This window comes from Rhipicephalus microplus, chromosome 1 (genome assembly GCF_043290135.1).
Source record: "Rhipicephalus microplus isolate Deutch F79 chromosome 1, USDA_Rmic, whole genome shotgun sequence".
NCBI lineage: Eukaryota > Metazoa > Arthropoda > Arachnida > Ixodida > Ixodidae > Rhipicephalus > Rhipicephalus microplus.
Window position 1 is genome coordinate 27348082 of NC_134700.1, and position 20845 is coordinate 27368926.

The 20845-nt window shown below is 45.1% G+C and overlaps 1 protein-coding gene across 2 annotated transcripts in view; it reads left to right on the forward strand.

The window, feature by feature from the left end:
* The window catches only part of LOC142767680 (uncharacterized), a 406509-nt gene that overhangs the window by 215935 nt on the left and 169729 nt on the right, over positions 1 to 20845 (forward strand). Inside the window, exon 2 of one of the 2 annotated variants that reach the window (XM_075869856.1) lies at positions 19710 to 19819. In XM_075869856.1, the coding sequence (XP_075725971.1) occupies positions 19712 to 19819 (108 nt within the window). In that variant the 5' untranslated portion in view covers positions 19710 to 19711. Of the gene's footprint in view, positions 1 to 19473; positions 19820 to 20845 lie in introns of those variants that run through there. The other variant, XM_075869862.1, reaches the window with a different exon arrangement.

Genomic DNA, 20845 nt, shown 5'->3' on the forward strand with positions numbered 1-20845 from the left:
CATATTTTCAATTATATACAAGAGATACCCGTTCGTGTTCCACAATCAAGATCCAAAAAAGCCGCCGGTAATTTCGACTTGATACTTAAGATATAGCGTCCCACAGAAGACGCGGAACAGCCTTGATCACTTGACTGGAGGCAAGAATGGAATGACCATAAAAGAACCTTCAACGGCAGGCTCACCTGTACCTACAGCTATGAAACATCAGGTGCTCAACCACCCAATTGATAGCGCTAACGCAGGAATGTCTGCCATACTGTTCGATGGGTTGCCTCCAAGCACGCCAGTACCACAACGTCTGAAAGACGGTATGAATGCCTAGCTTGCACTCGTAGGCCATTTATGGTCCAGGCGTCATAGAAGAAGTGACCTGCTCAGTGTAAGACGACTGTGATGAGTGAAGAAAACGACAACGACGGAAGTGCGGGGCAAGGCGCGTGTAGTGTGCGCGTGAGTGTCGGCGAATCAGCTGATGACCAGTGGTGGCCCATAGAGGTGGCGTGCCACGATTGGGCCACGGGCGACCATCACGTGGCAGTGGGCTTTGTGGCTGGGGACGAGCCGAAGCAGCGGCAGACGGGAGACAGCGGGCCGAAGCGTCGGACGCAGGCGATCCTGGTTCCGGCCAGGGAACGCGGCCGTCCACGCTACTGCCGTCCAACTACCAGCTGGGGCGGCATTGCCGGCACGAGTACTGCATCTCGGGCGCGGCCTGGCCTGCTGTTCTCTTCCTTGCCGAGGGCATCGCGGATCTCGGCGAGGCGTCTCCACGGTCAGCCGTCTGACACAGCGATGAACGTGGCTTGGCTAATGGCCACGGTTGAGTCGAGCATCGCGTCTCGGCGCACGCTCTTCACTGGACGGGCTGGCCATTCCCCGCACGGCGCATTGCGTCTCCGATGCGGGTTGACTGCTCCGTAGCCGCACCAATGCCATCAAGCGCTGGTGTCACCAGAGCGTCGCACATCGGCAAGGGACGAGCAAGACGTTCTGCCGGGCGAGACGCGGGCGTGTGTACGGAGGACCACGGAGCCGGGCGAGGATTCAGGGTGGCCGAGGATTCAGATGCCAGGGGAGTTCTGGCTGAATCGAGGATCGCCGAGCGGTGCCGAGCCGTACCGAGCGACGCGCCAGACTCGGACGTGGACCGGGAGCTCATGAGCTGCAGTGTGCACCCGAGGGTACCTGGCGGTGCCCTGGCCAAGAAGAAGGAACGTGCGGAAAAGAGAGCTCGAGGGTTGAGGCCACGAAGGCAGAGGAAGCGGTGTGCCGCTTGAGAGGACGAGTTCCTGGCAGCGTTCCTGAGCCGGACGTGAGACCCGTACGTGTTGGCCAGGTCGAGCTCCGGTGTGTCTGTTCAAGCTCCAAGGCCGAGACCTGCTGAACGGCTCCTGCCTGAGTGCGGTGGCCGGGAGCAGGTTCGTGGACGAGGCCTACCGGGTGTGGCCATCGTGAGCCGTGGCCTGATCCTGGACCTCCGGAGTTGCGACCCAGGCTGCTGGGTTGGCCGCGACGTCCGACTCAACGGCGCTGCACGCGGTAGCGTATCCGTGCGCCGTCAGCCGTTCCACCCATGCCATGAAATAAAACATTCATGTTAATTCTTTCTCGTCCGCTATCAGCAAACATAGTGACGAACGTTTCTTAACCCCTACAACGACAAAGAGCACAAGTTTCCTTCATCACTGCTCCAATAGCACTGAAGGGGGTAAATGAGACTCTCTTCAGATTTCCTTTCTGTCAGCTCAGCTGTATGTCCACTATGCTGTTCAGCATGACCAACACTTTCATCAGTGTCATCTCGGCTGCTTTTGTCATCATAGAGTGAGTACGCAACTTGAGACTCCATTTTTTGTTCTTCGATTAGTGATTCCGCTCTCTGTTCTAGCTCTCTTGGGCAAGTGGCTACTGCGCTACCCAAAGAGATTATTCTCACTCCAACTTGAGGAGGCTTTTTTATGGGGTATTCTACCATACCCACGTCATCCACTTCCACAGCCTGTGCTACAGGGCATATGGCAGTTTCGGAAAAGTTGCCTGAATGTTTGCCTTCTTAGATTTAAAAAAACAGAAGCTGGTGCAGTAGCAGGTTTCTCAAATGTATAGAGCGGCGACTATTTTGAGCAACTTCCACACTTGCCTGTATGGCAGCCAAGTCTCAAGTTATTTCGATGTGCAGCCACCACTACTGATCGAGTACTTGCAGCCTCAGAGTTGAAAAGAGCCTCAAAGCCAATGTACAGCTTCCTTTCTAAGCTATGTGTCAGCTTAAAAGCTTGGAAGCATGATCAACTTGGAACTTTTATACCTTTTCATTTATTTATTTTTGTAGCTTTCTCATTCGGGATCGAATTGTAATGTACTATCTACGAATGTGTCAAATGAACAAACCATAACATTAAGGCATTCAGTAGTAGATTCCAAGAGAGAAAACATAGTAATGTGTTGTTTTGATGAAATTTCAGTAATTCTAATGTGCATGTAAAGAAATATTTTGTTACACTGCAGTCAGATATGTTTAATATTAGCATGAAAAGAGCGAGATTGTAGGCTCTAAATGCTTATGCAATTAATTTTCGGTTGCATTCAGTTTTATAAAAAAAGCAATACTTCTGACGTTGGTCTGGGAGCATTTCACAACTCATCGAACATTGTTGTGCTTTCACCAAAACAATAGGCTTCAGTCATACACATACATACTGACATGTGTACCTGACATATCGACTATGTAGAGAGTTCAATTCATCTAACAAGCAAAGTATCTCTCTTTTGGCAACAAGTTCAAGCAACCTACATAAACAAGTTGCATGCCCAAAGTAGCCACTGCCTCTGAAGGGGCTATTCTGGCATTGTATCAGCACTATTCATAAATGTTTACCCCTTAGCGAATTTTTGTGTTGCACTCACTGTACTGTATAAGTGAACTTTGTTCCTAACATACATTGTTAAAATGCTTTTGTTTGCCTTAAATGTTTCTGATCTTTGTTTATATTGCTCTTCAGAAAGTTTGGTCTGTTTTATTAGGTTTGCTGAAGAGCCAAGGTTACCTTGTGGCCTGACTGTAGTCTGCATGTTAATAGGAAGGTCATTTTTTTAGTTTTAGTTATCTGACCTACTAGTCTAATTTCTGGCATAAAAAAACCCATGATTATAATTATGCTTCGTATATGGCTCTGAAAAAAAACTGATCACTACGGCGGGTGCAGACCGCCAACCGGCGCGCTGTTTTAAAAAAAAAGCTGAGGCAGTCTAAAGCCAGACAGGTGGTAACCTCATGTACAGATGAGCTGTTAGGCATGAGACAGCTCATTGTCTTAAGTAAAATATGGTTTGAGTAACCTTGTCTGTTGTCAATGTCTCTGGTGTGCTGCCAGTATGGTTTGTTTTCATGAAATGCTGAGCCATCTTTAGTTCTCTGCTTTTCCATCACGTTCAGTGCATGCTTACCATGGAGCTTTATTGTATATGAGCTACCTATACATGCCACATTATAACAGTCTTGGCTGTATCAATCAAGTGGATAATCTTAATAATTATGCATTTAAGACATATCACCAGATTCTGAACTAATGTGCGGCACATATTTCTAGCTTTGCCACAGAAGTTGTTAAAGCGCTGCATAAAGAGGTGTGCAGCTGACAATGTGAAAAAATGGAACTTGAGAACATAAATAGCCAGGCTTTTGTGCAGCTGACAATGTAAAAAAAATGGAACTTGAGAACATAAATAGCCAGGCTTTTCATTTTGTGGTACATCAGTGAAATCGGTCATTTGTCTCTATATTAACAAACAAAGACAAGCGGCATTCATTTGCCTGTGTTTATCTGCAATTTTTCGCACTGTTACTTTATAAATACTTGATTTCATTTTTGCATGCTGCACCCTTTCTGCTGGTTACTTTTATAAGTGCAACTTGGCATTCGTTGGCACCAGTGGCGAATACAATAGGGAGAGAGCACTTGGAGCAATCTCCTTCCCTAAAACCTGTGTGCCCTCCCTTCAGCACCTGTTCACCCCTAACCACTCACTATGACAAATTATAGGACCGCTCTGAGCACAAATTTAAAGTATTTAGGCTATGATGTAGTTCTCATAATCAAATTTTATCTCAACCATTGTACAATGTTGAGGACTATAAACAAAAGCCAGCAAGGCTTGATGAGGTTCGTGGCCTCTGTCTGGTCTTGATAGTAAAGATTGTTATAATAGTAACTAATAAAAAGAAGGTTCAGGATCCCCCTTTGTTGACTTCACTCTTCAGTTTCACCTCAAGTCACGTCCCCCTCTCTAAAATGAGGGTTGGCTGCATGTGCCCCATGCTGACAATGTAAAAAAAAAAGAAGTCACTGCCATTGCACTCAAAGCTCATAAAAAGTTTTATTTTGTGATTTTATTTACAATGGCTTCCATAAAATTCATGAAGCTTTCTTGCTGCTTTCGCTGGCTCTCTTTCACAGCCTTTTCAGTGAGCAGCTTTTCCCGTTCAAGCTGTAGCCTGCTTTCTTCAAGCTGTAGGCGGCGCAATTCCAGCTCCAACTCTCTTTCTTTCATCGCTGCATCATGTTTCATTTTTTTTCCAGGAACTCCATGTCTGCAGCGTCTTGCTTTCGCTTAGCTGGAATGAAAACAAAAACGTGCAGGAGTTGCTCATTATTCTGCTCTGCTGAGAATTTAGCTGATGCAATCGCATTTTTTTAATTTGCCAGTGCAACTAGACTGTGCATGAAAAATCTGACCGCTTCAATAGAAAATCATTGCAAAAAATACAAACGCCTCTATAAGCAACACTTATGTAACACACAAATGGGAATAAAAAACACATCATAAGAAGCCCAATATTGCATCCCAGTGCCCTTGTCATATAAAGTGGCTCAACTGTACTGACAAATTTATTTTGCAAAATAACTGGCTTTATCTTTAATGTAATAGTCAGCACACGAGTGACAGGGTGGTAGCATAGAATAAACATTATATTTAGAATTTTATTATGAAGGAAAAAATCCCCCTGCACTTCCACAGGTGACCTTTCGGTATGATTCCGAAATATTTCTAAAAACACAACAGCAATTTATTTCTAGTGGTTGATCAAAAGGTCGCAGGGCGAGATGAGAGTGACGAACTATGAGTGCGAGCCGCAGCAATATTTCCTCAAAGAAGGAAACCAAAAAAAAGTTAGGCTGCCCACTGCCGTGTGTACCTATCATGCAGATGATTTGATGGGTGCCGCGTTTTACAGTTGAGCGCAATGTTCATGAAAATACATTCACTCCATATACCCAGTCAAGGCATATTACAATTATAGCATTAAATGTATTTGCAAGCTAAGATTTAGCTGCTTTACCCTAGTGTAGCACAGTGTAAAGCAGGATAATCATTAATCTTCAGTTTTGTATCAGTAATTGCAAACACACACAAAGCTTGGAACGGATTCTAACTCCCACCTTGGAGGAATCATGTATTAGACGTTTGTAACTGCATGCCAAATTACACTGAATTCTTTCACCAGGTGATCAACAATTAATACAATTGATCCAAGATCAGTCAAAATGTATTGGAAGACAGTACCACTCAAAATCTCCCCTTCTTTTTCTTTACTTTGCAGGGACTTTGCTAGCATGTTTTATTCAAGCTTATATCACATGTAGTCAAGTTTACCAGCAATGCTGCATCACACTGTGCATAAGTTACACATACAGTGCATCTTACTTCTTACTTTCCGTCATTGAACACATCAATAAAATTTTGACTCTGTGTACTAGGTATCAGCCCGCAATCGCAGAGAGTGAAACTGCCCTATTAGTTGAACATGATTTCTGTGCAGTCACATGATAACACATGTGAAGGCCATATATTTACTGTGGTGCTTTCGCAAGCTTATGTATTTGCTCAGTGCTACTGCCTTGACACCAAACTGTGATGGGATTGACCAAAGGTATTTCGGCACAGCTGCTGGAGCAGGTAAAACGTTGAATTGGAGCAGCATAGCAATCTCTTGGAGCAATTACTAAGAAAACAGTTTGAAACACGAATATTTGTCTCTAAGCTGCAGCAGTTGTACTGCAGCGTTTCAATACATTTACAACGCACAGAGTTGTTGTGAAACTTTGGTACAGGGACAACAAAAGCCAGTACATATCAATTACATAACACTTGCCATTGCCAGTATGCTAAAAGGATCAGTCCAAAACACAGTGTTAGCATTAATGCATTATGCAAACACATTCAATCTTTTTCACCAAACGACCCCAAGAGCACTGTCTTGGCTCGCACACGTGATTAATGAAAATTTTTTTCAAGAATGTAGGTGGTTGCAGCAGGTTTTGTCTGTTGGAACACCTACGGTGACCTACCGCCTTACTGCTTAACTTACACACCTGTGAAATGATGTGCAGCAATATATATCAGTGCCTAAGCTATCTCCCTCCTGCAATCACTATCCTTTCCAATTTTCATGTACGTAAACGTACACAGACAGCAACATGTACTGACTGTTTATGTTTAATACTGATCTGAATGCTATGTAATGGTCCTGCCAAGCACACATAAGCAAAGGACGTCAATGCTGCACTAGAAAACTCTGCCAAGCTTATTACTCTAATGTGATGACGAAGGGCGGGACCGGGCTTCGGGTGTACGAGCTTGGGCGAGGCAGAGAAAGAAAATAACAGAACAGGAACAGCTTGCCCGACAAAAGGGTGCTGTCTCTTGTTCTCTGTCTTGTTCCTGGTGCTATAAATTATGAATATACATTATTAGTAAAATATAGGGGTGACCTAGTTAGAATTTATGCATTCTTGACAACTGTTCAGTACAAATGAGACGGAGCCCGAAGAAGAGGACACAAACAAGCACTGTCCTACTAACTACTGAAGTTCAATGAAGGAAATTTTAACTATCTTAATAACCAAACATGCATGTGCAGAACTTACCTGTTATCAAAGAAATCATAAAACTTATTTAGTTCACAATCTAAAAGACAGACAGCTCTGATATGCAATCTCCCGCATCCTGAATGAAGTACATTTTCGTGAGTCTGCCTTTTAGATTGTGAACTAAGTAAGTTATACAAGTTCTTTGATAACAGGTAATTTCGGCGCATGCAGTTTTGGTTTTCAAGCTGGTTGAAATTTTCCTCAGTAAACTTCAGTTGTTAGCTAGACAACCTTTGTTTATGTCCTCTTTGTGGTCCGTCTCGTTTGCACTAGACAGTTTTCAGAAATACTATATTAAGTGTGGCAGTTTGGGCTAGTTGGTATGACATGATTATAGTTATAACGTGAGAACAGAACGACGACAAAGTGGCAAGAAGGACATCAGCGCTGGTGTCCTTCTTGCCTTTTTGTCGTCATTCTGTTCTCGCGCTATAACTATCGTCAATATATTGAGGTTGCAAAAAATATGTACCTCTGAGCGGCTCTGTTCTTGTTGTCACAGAAGTATGCGGCATGGCCGAGGTGTGTCCCTCTGGCTCTCTATGGTTGTCCTGGCTAGCTGCAGGGCTGGATGACAGCGGTGGCACATCGTCATCTTGCATAATGCTGGCAGATACTTACCCTCCAGCAACACCGCTGCTTGGCTTGCTGAAAAATATAATGTGATATATGTGATTGCTCACGATGTTATGAGCTAAAGAGAATTGTTCAGAAGTTCAGTCGACTTCTCAGAATCTGGTAAATATATGACTGGTGATACATTGCAAAGTCAATTGGGCGTACTGCCCCGACCGGAGTATACAAAAGGCACACATACGCAAGCCAGGGTTCGTTATTGCTTCTAGGTGCACTTTGTTTGGGGTAAAGTTACTGTATGTGCTAAATATATAGGTAAGCACAAACAGTAACTTCTGTTAGAAGACACTGGCACGTCGACTCTTTTCAACTGGTGCTTAACGTATGATAACAGCGCACAAAGCACTGGTGAGTGGGTTAAGGTATCGCTTAAGTGAAAAAACAGATACTTACGGCTGTCTTCTGTTGCCGACAGTGAAGCCTGTGACAGCTCGTAGGAGGAAAGAGCGGCGTCGCGTACATCAGCCGCAGCACGCTGCATCGCCGGGAATCGCCTCGGCACTGGCCTTATTCTATAATGAAAATTTTTAGCCAGTGTAACCAGCTCATGAAGCAGCTGGGCTTTTTCGTCGTAGTTCTCCTCGGTTCCCGATCTGACAAAAATACACACACACACACACACACACACACACACACACACACACACACACACACACATATATATATATATATATATATATATATATATATACATACACTACTGAGCGGCGCGTTACGGGATTATGTACGACTCGCTGTAAAATTACTTACTTGCGAAGATTCGCTCTGTCATCGCTGATGTGCTGTGCCATGAGTCTCTCGCAGTGCTCTTTGACGGTGCGTGCGGTGAACTGCTTTCCCGAGAACGCGTGCCAATTTTTTTGTGACTGCGTTCCACAGTAGTGGATCGCGAAACAGGTTCAGGTGTGTGACTTCTCTTAATAAATTTAAGTCGTCACACACACTGAATTTCGCATGCGGGCTTCCCTGTTTTGCGACACTCATGTTCGCAGCACGTTTTTCCTTTGTGTTTGCTTCAACTGCCTCCACTCCACTACCAGTGCAGCGATAAGCAGCTGTTTTTCTGACGTACGCCGGGGCCGGCGTCACCACGCGAAAGAAGAATGCATTCAGAAACAAAAAAGACGAGGAAAATAAAGCCAATGTGCCCACTTCTATTCACACGTGCACCGATATTCTTACTATTTAAAAATAGGTGTAAATAATTATGAACTGCGCCCCAGAAATGAAAAATTTTACCTTGCATTTTTGTTTACATCAATGTTCCAGTTAAGCCTAGACACGTTCAAAATGGGAAGCGATCTCAAAAACTACGCCAACTTATTCGTAATATTTGGTCGTCGAAGCTAACTGAAGGCAAGCGAAGCCACTTTAGACAGTCGTTTGCTACAAACAAGGTGAATCTTTCACCAACTACGCCAAAATGAATTCGAAGCGGTCGTCCGAGAGTGCCGCCATGTTTACGTACACTACGTGCACCTACGCTACCTTAAATCTGAAAAGTACCGCACGTACGGTAAGCGGTACGCGTATGGTACGTATCTGTGCATGCGCACTTCGATTCCTGTATCACGGTACGCCCTGTATCACGGTAAGCCCGGTATACTATAACTCTCTAATAACGCTTCTAACTCCCTCTCGCGTGCCATGCGACTGTGGATCAATTTTTCCCATACCATCGTCCTTCCGCATAACCACAGCACATTTCGCGAGCATCTCATGATCCATTTCACTGATAAATCTTAGCAGGTTCATTTTCTGTCATGTGTTTCGCTACCCCCGTTTACTTTTCTTTTTAATTTTTATTTCATCAGTAAAGTGATACTGTTGTTTTCAAGTATTGTTGTATTGTAAATTATTTCACTAAAACAACTAGATTATGTTAGAAGAAATGAATAGACTAGGAAGTGGATAAGTTTTATAGTAGAAATCATTCTGTTATACTCGTCATTACTTGTTTTTATGTTATTCTACATTGTTTTTACTTCAATGTACTAACTTTATTTTTCATGTCATTCTAAAATGTTTTTAATTCATGTTGCCCCCCCTTACACAATACCTCTGTGAGGCATGTGAGGTATTTGTAAATAAATGAATAAATAAATAATAAATAAATACCAACACTTCAAGAGGCAGTGTGTCGTCGCTTCGAAAAATCGGTGGCTCAAGAGCCAGCTCATCACTTGCGCAACTCTCTTCCAGTCCTCGACAACAAATGGTGTTTGGTTAAGATTGATGTGAAGTGCAAACTATCAACTTCACAGCAAAACTTCTTCGGTCCCTGCTGCTTTCCTTCAGTGATTACTTTGCCACGACGTACAAAATGAAACAGACGCCCGTTGAGAAGCACAGAATCATAATTGATTCCAACGAAAGACCAAACGAACAACATGCTTATTGTATTTCGTCACACAAAACAACACGCCATTCATGACCGAGTGCAACAAATGCTTGCTGACGACATTATTCAACCATTTACTAGCCCATGGGCCCCACCGGTTGTGTAGATCAGAAAGAAAAACGGCACATTGCGTTTTTTGTTTATTATCGCAAACTGAACGACGTGACTTAAAAGGACGCCTATCTGCTTTCTCGAATCGATGACTAGCGCGACCGCATTCGAAACACTTCATAATTTACATCCATTGGTGTACGCGGTGGTTATTGTGAAATTGAGGCCAACGAACCTCAATTGAGGCCAACAAACCGGGAAAAAACCACAATCATAACTCCCAACGAGCTCTTGAAATTCAAGGTGCTTCCTTTTGGGCTTTTCTCTGCTCCCGCGTCTTTTCAATGCAGGATAGACACAGTTTTATTCGGTTTGAAAGGGCAATTATGTCTTCTGTTTTTAGATGATGTCGTCGTTTTTTCAACGACATTCCAGGACCACCTACAGCGTCTTCATACAATTCTTGACGTACTCCGAACAGCTAGCCTGTCACCCAAGCCCGAAAAATACCACTTCGGCAACAAGAAGCGGGCAGCCGCTGCCTTTGCAACTGTAACGACAAAACACGATGTACGTTGTTCTCTTGCGCTTGATGCATACTATCGTCGCTTCGTCCAAAACCTTTTGGAAAATAGCCCTTACACCACCTCACAAGATACGACGTCGCTTTTGTGTGGGACCCAGAATAACACGAAGCTTCTTGCGAGCTATAACGACACCTCGAGACTCCTCCAGTCTTAAGATCACTTCGACGAAAATGCTGACACCGAAGAGCACACAAATACGAGTAACGTAGGTCCCGGAGTCGAGTTGCGCAATGGCAAGAACGTATCGAGCGAGTGATTGCCTTCGCTAGTCGTACGTTAACGTTATCACAGGCTGAAGCGAACTATTCCGCCGCCCCCCCCCCCAAAAAAAAGAAGAACGACTATATATAGCTGTCGTGGGGACCATAGCCAAGTTTCTACCATATTTGCTTGGGCAACCATTCAAAATAGGCACCGATTACCATTCTTTACGCTTGCTTGCAGGCCTCAATGACGCCTGAGGACACCTAGCCTATTGAAGTATCCGCCTACAAGAATTGGATACTATGAAGGTTTATAAGTCGGGACGCAAGCACAGCGATGCTGACTGCCTATCACGTGCCCCGGTTGAGTCGGTTCCTCCTGATCAAACTGACGATGAAACTTTCCTCATTATCGTCACAGCCTCCGACTTGGCTGAGAAACAACGTGATGACCTAGAACTTCACCCGCTCAACGACGAGGACAAGCTTGAACAGCCACCGTAAACATGCAGGCGCATGATTTCATCATTTTTTCTCCGTGAAGAGATCCTGCACAAGCGGAGCTTTCCTCCTAAGCTCGAACTGCCCTGCTCAATCTCACTTTCCATCAGACGAGATACTCAATGCGTGCCATGACGAACCATCTGCCGGGCATTATGGGTTCACGCGTACTCTAGCTCGTATGACTCGCTCGCCGGATTCCGTGCCGACCGGTTGTGCCCTCGCAATCTCCGACATCAACGTAGCTCTGGCCGACTGGGCTGGCCCTACGTCATATCCTGACGCCGACCTTCGACGACAGCGCAGCATTGACCTACCGGATTGGCCGTATGCCATCTCCTGACGCCGACAAGAGTTCTCGCAAGTATTGCCCCGTCCTCGGACTCTTGTGACCGTGTTCCCATCTTTCCTATCTTTCTTATCCCCTCGGATATGTCCTCGCTCGCTGGCTTAGCGCATCTTTCTCTCTTTCTATACATTCACTCTTATTATTTTAATCCCTCCTCACCCCTATTCCTTGTGAGCTACTGTTGAGGTGCCGCACCGTGAAGCAGACAGTTACGGGGCTCACTTTTCTGTTCCTTTCTCTCTTATAACCACTTTGTGTGTGTGGCTCGTATACGCCACAAGCACTTCCGGCCCAAATAGTCCCGTACCGTCAAACACTACGTAAAAATCTGCCGAGACTGCCAGCGCCGCAAGACTCTGCCCACGAAACCTGCTAGTTTTTTGCACCCGGTGGAGCTATCTTGAGAAGCACCGTTTTAACAAGTTGGCATGAACCTGCTAGGTCCATTTCCGTAATGTTCAGTGGATAATCGCTCTACAATATCTGCGACGGAATATTTAGCTCGTTATTGCAAAACACGAACACTCCAACGGGGTACAGCAAGTGGTGTCGCATACTTCTTCATTCATGTTGTCGTCATCCGCTATGGTGCACGGGCCCTAATTTTTACCAACAGGGGCAGGGCCTTCGCCACGCAGCTACTGCATGAAATCACGGCACTGAGCAGCGCCGTACAGCGCCGGAAGACAGCATACCATCAGCAAGCGAACGGCTCAATAGTACCATCACAGACAAGCTTTTCATGTATGTCGACGTGGACAATAGGAACTGGCACAGTTTCTTTCCTGTCATAACTTTCGCATTTTACACCGCCGTGAAAGACACTACAAGATTTACACCTTTCAGCCTGCTTCACGGCCTCGATGTTACTACAATGATAGACTCCATGCTTTTACATTACGCCTTTACGACCACCACCGCGAATGCTAACCAGTATGCGCAGTGCGTCAAAGAAGCTCGATAATGATCTTTCTTGCACATTCGCTCTCAGCTACAATACGATGCTCACAGGTACAACCTTCGCCACAGAGAAGTCGCCTACCCACCTGTAAAAAAATATTAAGCTCGAGTCCTGTACGCCAACACGGCCGCTCGGATGCGTCGTTATTCCGGCCCTTATCGGGTTCTTGAACGACTCAGCAATGTCAACTACAAAGTTATCGCAGAGCCCGGCGCGTGGTGCTCCCGTCGTGCAGCACCGCCGGACAACGTCCAAGTGGCCAGGATCAAGTCTTAATACTTACGCGAAAAACTTGCACTTGCCTTCACACATTCGAGAGCATCAGGTCGATGCTTTTGCATAGGGGTAGTAATGGCGTGGGCATGTTGTGGGTATCTGGCTGTGGCGAGGCTGGTTTCGCCATTACTTATGCTTTGCGCAGGATTTTCGCTGGTGGACAACAACGACAAAGTCGTGCTGCTTGATTGGAGCTGTTCGGCTGTTTGGTGCACTGCTACTTATTTTATTATTACCGTGACAATATACTAACAAACTGCAAAAAAAACTGGAAACAATGTTTTCCCGCAGGGTGTCGAAACAGCAACCTCTCATTGCACTGAGCCCGGCGCAAACTAATAGGCCACCAAGCATGTGTTCTCAAGATTGCTGCCGGCAAGCTATTTATGTGCACCATTGCCACATGGCTGTCATCCGAGCTCTGCATTTCCAGCTTGTTTTTGTAATTGTTCGAAAGACGGCGTGAAGGTTTGGCGTTCGGCACCCTCTAAACATTGTCGCCTCTAGCGTTCCGATGAGCGCCGCCTCCATCGAGTGTACTCTTTCCAGCATGCGTGCTCATCAGATTCGTGATAGAAGGGAGCACGAAGAATCCTTCAATCGCTAATGCGGCCACGTTCACGAATGAAGCAGGCTGCTCAAAAATTGTGAGAGTTGTTCGTGCTTGTACCGTGTATTCTTGTGTGCTAGTTTTTTAGCGCAACACCAATTTGTGATGCGAAGGTTTTCATACAGATTCTCATACTGTCCTTAGCAGATTGTTGAGAAAAGACTCCACTGACCAAATTATATGAAGCATCGTTAAATCTGCCACACCACAAAACTTATTACTCGTGGGGTGTGCCTAATTGTTCAGTGGATACCTTCGCGTTTTTTATTCCTTATAATGAAGAGGACGATCGTCTCGCTTCAACTTGTGCCCACAACGTGTGTGACTGCCAAGACATTTCAAGCCGGTTGGACAACGCTCGTCTAGACACTCACCGACATCTTCTAAAGCAGCATTTCGATCAGCGTGCCGCAAGCAGATTGTTTCCTCCTGGTATTCATGGTCGTGGATTGAGTCGTCGTAACAAAGCCCTGTTATATAAGCTAAGGGTTGTCTCGGCGTCAGTGCGCGAAAGATTATACCATCAAAAACATGCTGACAGTCTGATATGTTTTTCGTGTGGCTCCTTTGCGAGACACTGCAGCATGTCAATTAGGGTGCCTTACATTCGTTTTGTGACGAGCACTAAACGAGGATGGCTATGTACTGATTGGGCTTAGTTGCACGACCATTGACGATTGCTTGTTCCCAGGAGGATGTCTTTCTAGGCGTGACCAGGCCCATAGAACCCTTTCAAATTTTTTAAAGAAAATGGACTTGGCGTCGCGTTTGGAGGCCTTTTTCACCAGACCCTTTATTTGTGTTTGCGTGAGTGCAACTTTTTGTTTTTTTACTTCCCTCTTTTCTCTCCTTCTTTCTGCTCTTATTTCCTCTATACGTCCCCTTCCTGAAGGAGCAGGCAGGCGTCGTGCCATATAGGTGGCAGCTGGCAGCCTGTTCCCACCCCATTCCGTCTGTATCATTTGTTTTCTACGCGCACAAACCATGTAAATAAGTAAGTAAATATTAATTTTTTTCTTTCTATTTAAACAGCGCTCATTTAGGATCGATCTGTGATAGACCCGGCACATTCTGTGTACGCTCATTTTGTGCGTGCCTGCAGAAATTTGAGGTGCGCGCTGCTGGTTTCGAGCTGTTTGTCGTTCTTCGCGTGATGTCTCAATTTGTCGCTGAAGCAATCATCCCTTCCCCTTGTGACGTAACAATGCACAATAAACGTTCAACTGCCTCTGTGAAAACACGTTTCACTTTTGAGTTACACCAATGCCAAAAGCGAGGGATTAGCTGCGTTTTTTTATTGATTCTGTCAGCTTTTAGCGGCGGATTACGCATGTCATCTCGAATGTATAATTGCGAGTTGTTTGCTGCCATGAATGACGTCAGAGCTAGGGTGATCAGAGCGTTGGTGTTTATGTAGTGAAGCAATGTCAGAGCTGCGACAACTACGTGAGGCCATTCTTTGAAGTGCAACCCGCACCGCCTACTATCTTGGGACACGAACTCGCGAAGAGGGCAAGTGGTGTTCAGTTTGAAATTTCAACTTTTTCTGCGGCACGCATTTTTGCAAATTTTGGCAGAGGCGATCATGAGCGCCCAGTGTGTGCAGTGCACCTATCAGCTTGAAATGGTGAGACTTTGTGAAGAGCCCATTAGACAAGCTGAAAATTTTTACTATTCAGACTGTATGGTGTACGTCAGTTTTTTTCTCTTCGCTATCGAAGCAACTTGTAGCCGGAAAAATCACACGACGCAGACGCATGAACACGTCATGCGCACGCAAGGTTACATTGTTTGTATTGGATTTATTACGGAGAAGCCATATACATATTTGCATAGAGGATTGGCGTAGACGCAAAGAAAGCCTGACAAAGCGCCAACCCCCTGTGCATACACATACATAAATTGTAATATATAAAAGAAGAATGAAGGTAGACAATAAAATCAAACACTGGGAATTTTTTTTCTAACATCAAGCCATTAGACACAAAATATGTACGCAATTGTGATTAGCACATAAAGAATAATGAGAAACCACTTTTGCTTGCCAATGACCTCCAAATTAAAAAATAAATAAATACGCTATACAGGTTTTCACCGCTAATACAAGTTACACAAAGTAAGGAGGTGAATCGGAAGAGGTATGAAAGTCTGTTTGAGTTTTTGGGATGAATGTGTGCATCTTCTTCTTGAAGACGTAAATGAAGGAACTTTCTTCAAGTAATGTCATTTCAGTGGGACGCTGATTAAGGAAGTGGGAAACGTGTTGAGTTAGTTTTTGTATACCTTGGTTAGTACGAAGCGTATCTTTCTTAAAGCTGATGTGTCATAAGCTATGATTGTGGTCCCGCTCGTGAAACTTTCTCAAAAATCCAATTTTCTTAGATTTACCTTAGCAATCTCTGATCTTGGTAACGCGTAAAACCTGGGAAACGGCTCCCCCTGGTACCAGTGAGTGCACATTCTCGGATTCTCGGAGCTCCGCACTTGTTTTTAATTTTAAATTAATCCTTAGCTAAACTTTCATGATACGCGCAGCGACGCAGGATGATTGCAAAGGTGGCTCGTTCACGTGTGCCAATTCGCGATGTATCTGGGACGGCTTCTCCTGCGACAAGACGGACAACTGCGGAGACGGAAGTGACGAGAAGTACTTCGTGAGTTCCATGTGCAGTTGAGTGGCTTTTGTTGAAACTCACCATGCCACTTCTGAACATAAAAACGAGTGTCTCGTTAGTTGCCGTTACGTTATTTTTGATTGTGGGTGTAATATCGACAAGCAGTACAGATATTACAAATTCATGCTAACAAGGTGTAGTGAAGGCCGACTAATATGTAGTAGGTATCGTTGCTTTAATCGCCAACCTAAAGGGCAAAACATGAACTCGAATACACGAAATGAGCATCTAAACACTAAAAATACAGATCAAGCATCCATGTCATTCCTTCACGCGAATTTCAGCAATCACTTTCCACAAGCATGTACCCACGGGATTGAAAAGTATGAAAGGTTAGCCTAGTGTATACTGAAAAAAAAAGGTAACCGAGTGTCACCGAGAAACTATCGTCCCATCTCACTTACGAGTTTAAAACTAATGCAGCACGTTCTTCCTTCACATATCATGAAGTTTCTTAATTTCTTTCACCCCCGACAATATGGCTTCCAGAAAGGCCTTTCTATCACGTCCAACTGTTTATTTTTCTTGTTAAAAACTGAAGCTTCATAGTAAATCCACACTTGACGCGCTAATTTTCGATTTTCAAAAAGCTCTCGAAAGGTATACCCTATAAACACGTATTCCTAAAACTGTCTCACTAAACCTTCGTTATCTGCTTTTTCACTCGATACGATATTTTTGTGTAACCATGAGCAATGAGTCCACGTTCATTAATACTCTTATTTCCTGGCACCCGTTGCATCCAGGGTTCCCCAGGGCACAGTCCAATCGCCTAGGCTCATTCTCGTATACCTGATCAATCTTCCAGCTAACATTTCTTCGGGAATGCGGCTTTTTGCAGACGATTACGCTGTATACCGACCCAATAACAATAATAACAATGTTTCATTCCTACCAGTGTGAGCACTGTCAAATTGAAGCTCGGTGTCACATGTAGGCGTATTCAAACCCGAGGGGTGCACTGCGTGCCACACATTGGTCTTTAGGTGTAGCGGGATGCGCTGAAACACCGATCCAGCCACGTGTGACGCATCCAGATGCGAGAACAATCAGTACTGAGAAGCAAAACTCATACCACTGCATTTCACTTTTTTTTTACTTTTTCGTATCGAAAATTCCACATACAAATCTCGGCGTACACTAGCAGCGATCATCCAGCTGGCGTTTGAAACTAGCGCATGAGCGAAAAAAAAATGACAGCTTATCCACGGAGTGAATTATGGAGAGTGGAGCGAGGCATCCGTCCGTTCATTCGTTCTTGCTTCCGTCCGTACATGCGTCCATCTGCGTGACCGTCCATGCGTCCATCTGCCCATCCGTGCATGCGTCTGTTCGTGCGTCCGCACGTCCTTCTGTGAGTCAGTCCCAGCGTTCGTCTATGCATCCGCCCCTGCGTCCGTCCATGCGCCCATCCGTCCATGCAGCCATCCGTGCGTCCGTCCATAGATCTGTCTGTGTGTCCGTTCGTCCACATATTCAGCACTCCAAGTACCACCATCTCGCATCTTTTCATCATATATTCCCCATATAGAAGCAACGCTATCCAGTGGACATTCCAAGGACTGAACGGGAGGTGGCACACGCACACTTTCTTACGGCTTGCGCTTCGTGTCTACTTTTCACCTTTAACTACCTCGAGTTCATGGTACATACTAGTTCACTGTATTCATGGCACTGCGGCCCAACGCTCGGTAAACCTTTTTAAAACCAAGGAGGTGACGCCCAGCGAGAACAACGTAGCAACCCTTCCTTGTCAGATAGCCCTCAACGTACATGTCAATGGCTGCTAATGGAAAATGAGAGACAGGAGAATTCAACGAGGGGTCGTATTTGTTGACGCGGCTTCCTACGCCAATGGGAAAGCGTTTGTGGCAGTGGTAGTCGATGGGGCTGGCCATGTCGTCAACTCAGCGATGGTCAGGACGAAAGACCCAATCATTGCGGAACAAGTGGCCATCGCCTTAGCACTCAAGATGGATAACATTGAAGTCGTCTACAGTGATTCCATGGCAGCACTACGGGCGTTCGCCAAGGGGACGGTCTGTGAACAAACACTGAAAATACTGCAAGGCAAGAACATAACACATCATCTTCTGAGTTGGTTCCCAGCTCACCTTGGACAAATCAACGATTCCCCTCCCAATCTCAACGAAGCAGCACAGGAGGCGGCGCGAGAACTCTCCAACCGCGCCTCCCCGGGGATGCGTTCTACCGGTGAAGGGGATAACCGGGAAATTCTTACAACATATAACGAGCTCACTAAACATTTCTACCTGTCTAGAAGGATTTTCCCTCCACCTCACAAAAATCTAACCCAGCCCCAAGCACTTACATTAAGGCTTTTGCAAACGCGAATGTACCCTACTTTTGAAAATGTTACACATCATGTACCCTGACCTATACCCAAGTGATCTTTGTCCACATTGTGGGGAAATAGCTTCATTAGAACACATGCTCTGGCAGTGCACCAAATTCACTCATTTATCGCACATCACCTCTGCCAGATGGGAGGCGGCAAACCGCAGCTCGTCCTTGGCAGATCAGCTCTGGGCTGTTCACCAAGCCCGCGAGGCGGCTGAGGAGCTTGGCATCTCAGTCCCCACGTGGGAGCTGCCCGCAACACAGTGATCTGTGTTTTGAAGGACCAAATAAAAGTTTATGCAATCCAATCCAATCCAGACAGGAGAATTCTGCTTTTAGTTAACGCACACGCTGCAATTTTTTTATTGTTCGACAACGCACAGAAAAAATCTCCCACCGACACAACCTTGCAGGTCAAAACGTAAGACTGGTTACACACAACGACTACAACTGTATACGATTATTACGAGAGAGGAACGGGTGCTGCTTTAAGGAGCTTCGCCCTTAAAATAAATACCGGCACGGCCGCCATCTCGACGCGGCTACAGAAAACACGTGCATATTTTCGTTAAAAAGGCCATGACACCCAATTTCTGAATATAATCGGTGTGTGTGGGTGTGTGTGTGTGTGTGTGTGTGTGTGTGTGTGTGTGTGTGTGTGTGTGTGTGTGTGTGTGTGTGTGTGTGTGAGGGGGGCGGGGTCGATTCTTTTACGGTCACAAGCAAGTAGGCGATATGCTAGCGCGCTTGATTGTAGAGAAAATGTAGTTCTTTCAATTAACAGTACGCGGTTAACAAAGCGTCATACTGAAATTTAAATCCACTACGATAATTATTTGGAAACGAAGCAGTGCGTTCTCGCTTCAACAACTGCCGTACTGCCTTTCGTTAAGAAGGAACGCTATATTCTGAAAATATTGTGCGGGCACCAGAGCTCCTCCAGCGTGTCTCCTTAGCGCAGGCCCAGTTGTAAGCATACAGTGCTAACGTTAAAACATTGCGTTTGCTGGTTTCCCCCATAATAAATACGTTTAATGAATCCTGGCGTTCTATGTTTTTTTTTGTTATTTAGTTACACCTGGTTTAGAATTTTTGTGTCTTTACAATCCGAGTTACAGATCTCGTCTGAGAAAGCTTTTTTGTCATTTTCCACTTTGTAACAGTAATGCCCATGACGGCACTCGTGCTCATCGTGAGTGGCATCGCCCTCATCCTGGCATCGCTCATCATGATCTGCTACTGCATGGCCCGCCTTCGGACTCAGCTACAGAGGGTACGCAGATTCACATTATCATCCACGAGAAACGCGGTGCATTAAAAGACTGGACGAGTTGGTGCATAGTAAAAAAAAAATATTGCTTTAGCGCAGTTGAGTTTGAACGTGAAGAAAACATGCTATGCTGTCAAGAAGGAAAAAAAAAACAGGCGACAAAGTGAGCGCCAACTTTGAACTCTTGTTTATTGCGTACGCTTACAACACATTTAATAGCTAAATCCACGTGACACCACACACGACAAAACCGTACACGGGTGGTGCAGCACACGCTACCAAGGAAACTTACTTGTCTTCTGATCTCAAATTAACAATCTTATAGCAACGCTTCGCAGCACACGTTCCAGGAAATTTAGCTCATTTTGAGATCAGGCCTCGCAGCTGCGCACATTTTTCGATTGCGTTCGCCTCAATAATTTCCAGTGTCCACTAGTTACGACTGCGGTCCAAGATGACACACTGGTCAAAGAGTGGAGTGCATCTACACGTCTTCCAATGAATAGCCAGGAAACCAACTGAAGAAATCTTGTTTTTTTACAGTGAAAAAGTGCTCGCGCAATCGTTCATTAACACACCCACCATTCTGTCCTATATAAACCGCGCCACACAACAGCAGAAACATCTAAACCGCTAAGGCACATTCAACAAACTTAGTTACATGCTTCTTTCCACAGATAAATTGCGCCTCCTTCTTGGGGCTCGTAAGCTTACATAGACGGCTTAGTTTTTCTCGAGCAGAGAACACTACATGCACATTTCCTCTAAAGTCTATATTTCTCAAATGGTTTGAAATTCGCTGTACATACAATATGACACTGGCTGTCCTAGCGTCGTGCTCACGATTGTTTTGCGGCCGTCCTTGCATACATGGACCAAGCAACAGACACTCGGCTACCGACACCTGCACTAATACCGGGTACTTTGCCAAGGATAATCGCTTGCTTTGTCCTGCAAAACTAGGGATCATAGTGTTATGGCATTACTACAACAGAGCATTTCTAAAACATGACCTAGCAATTCCTCGTT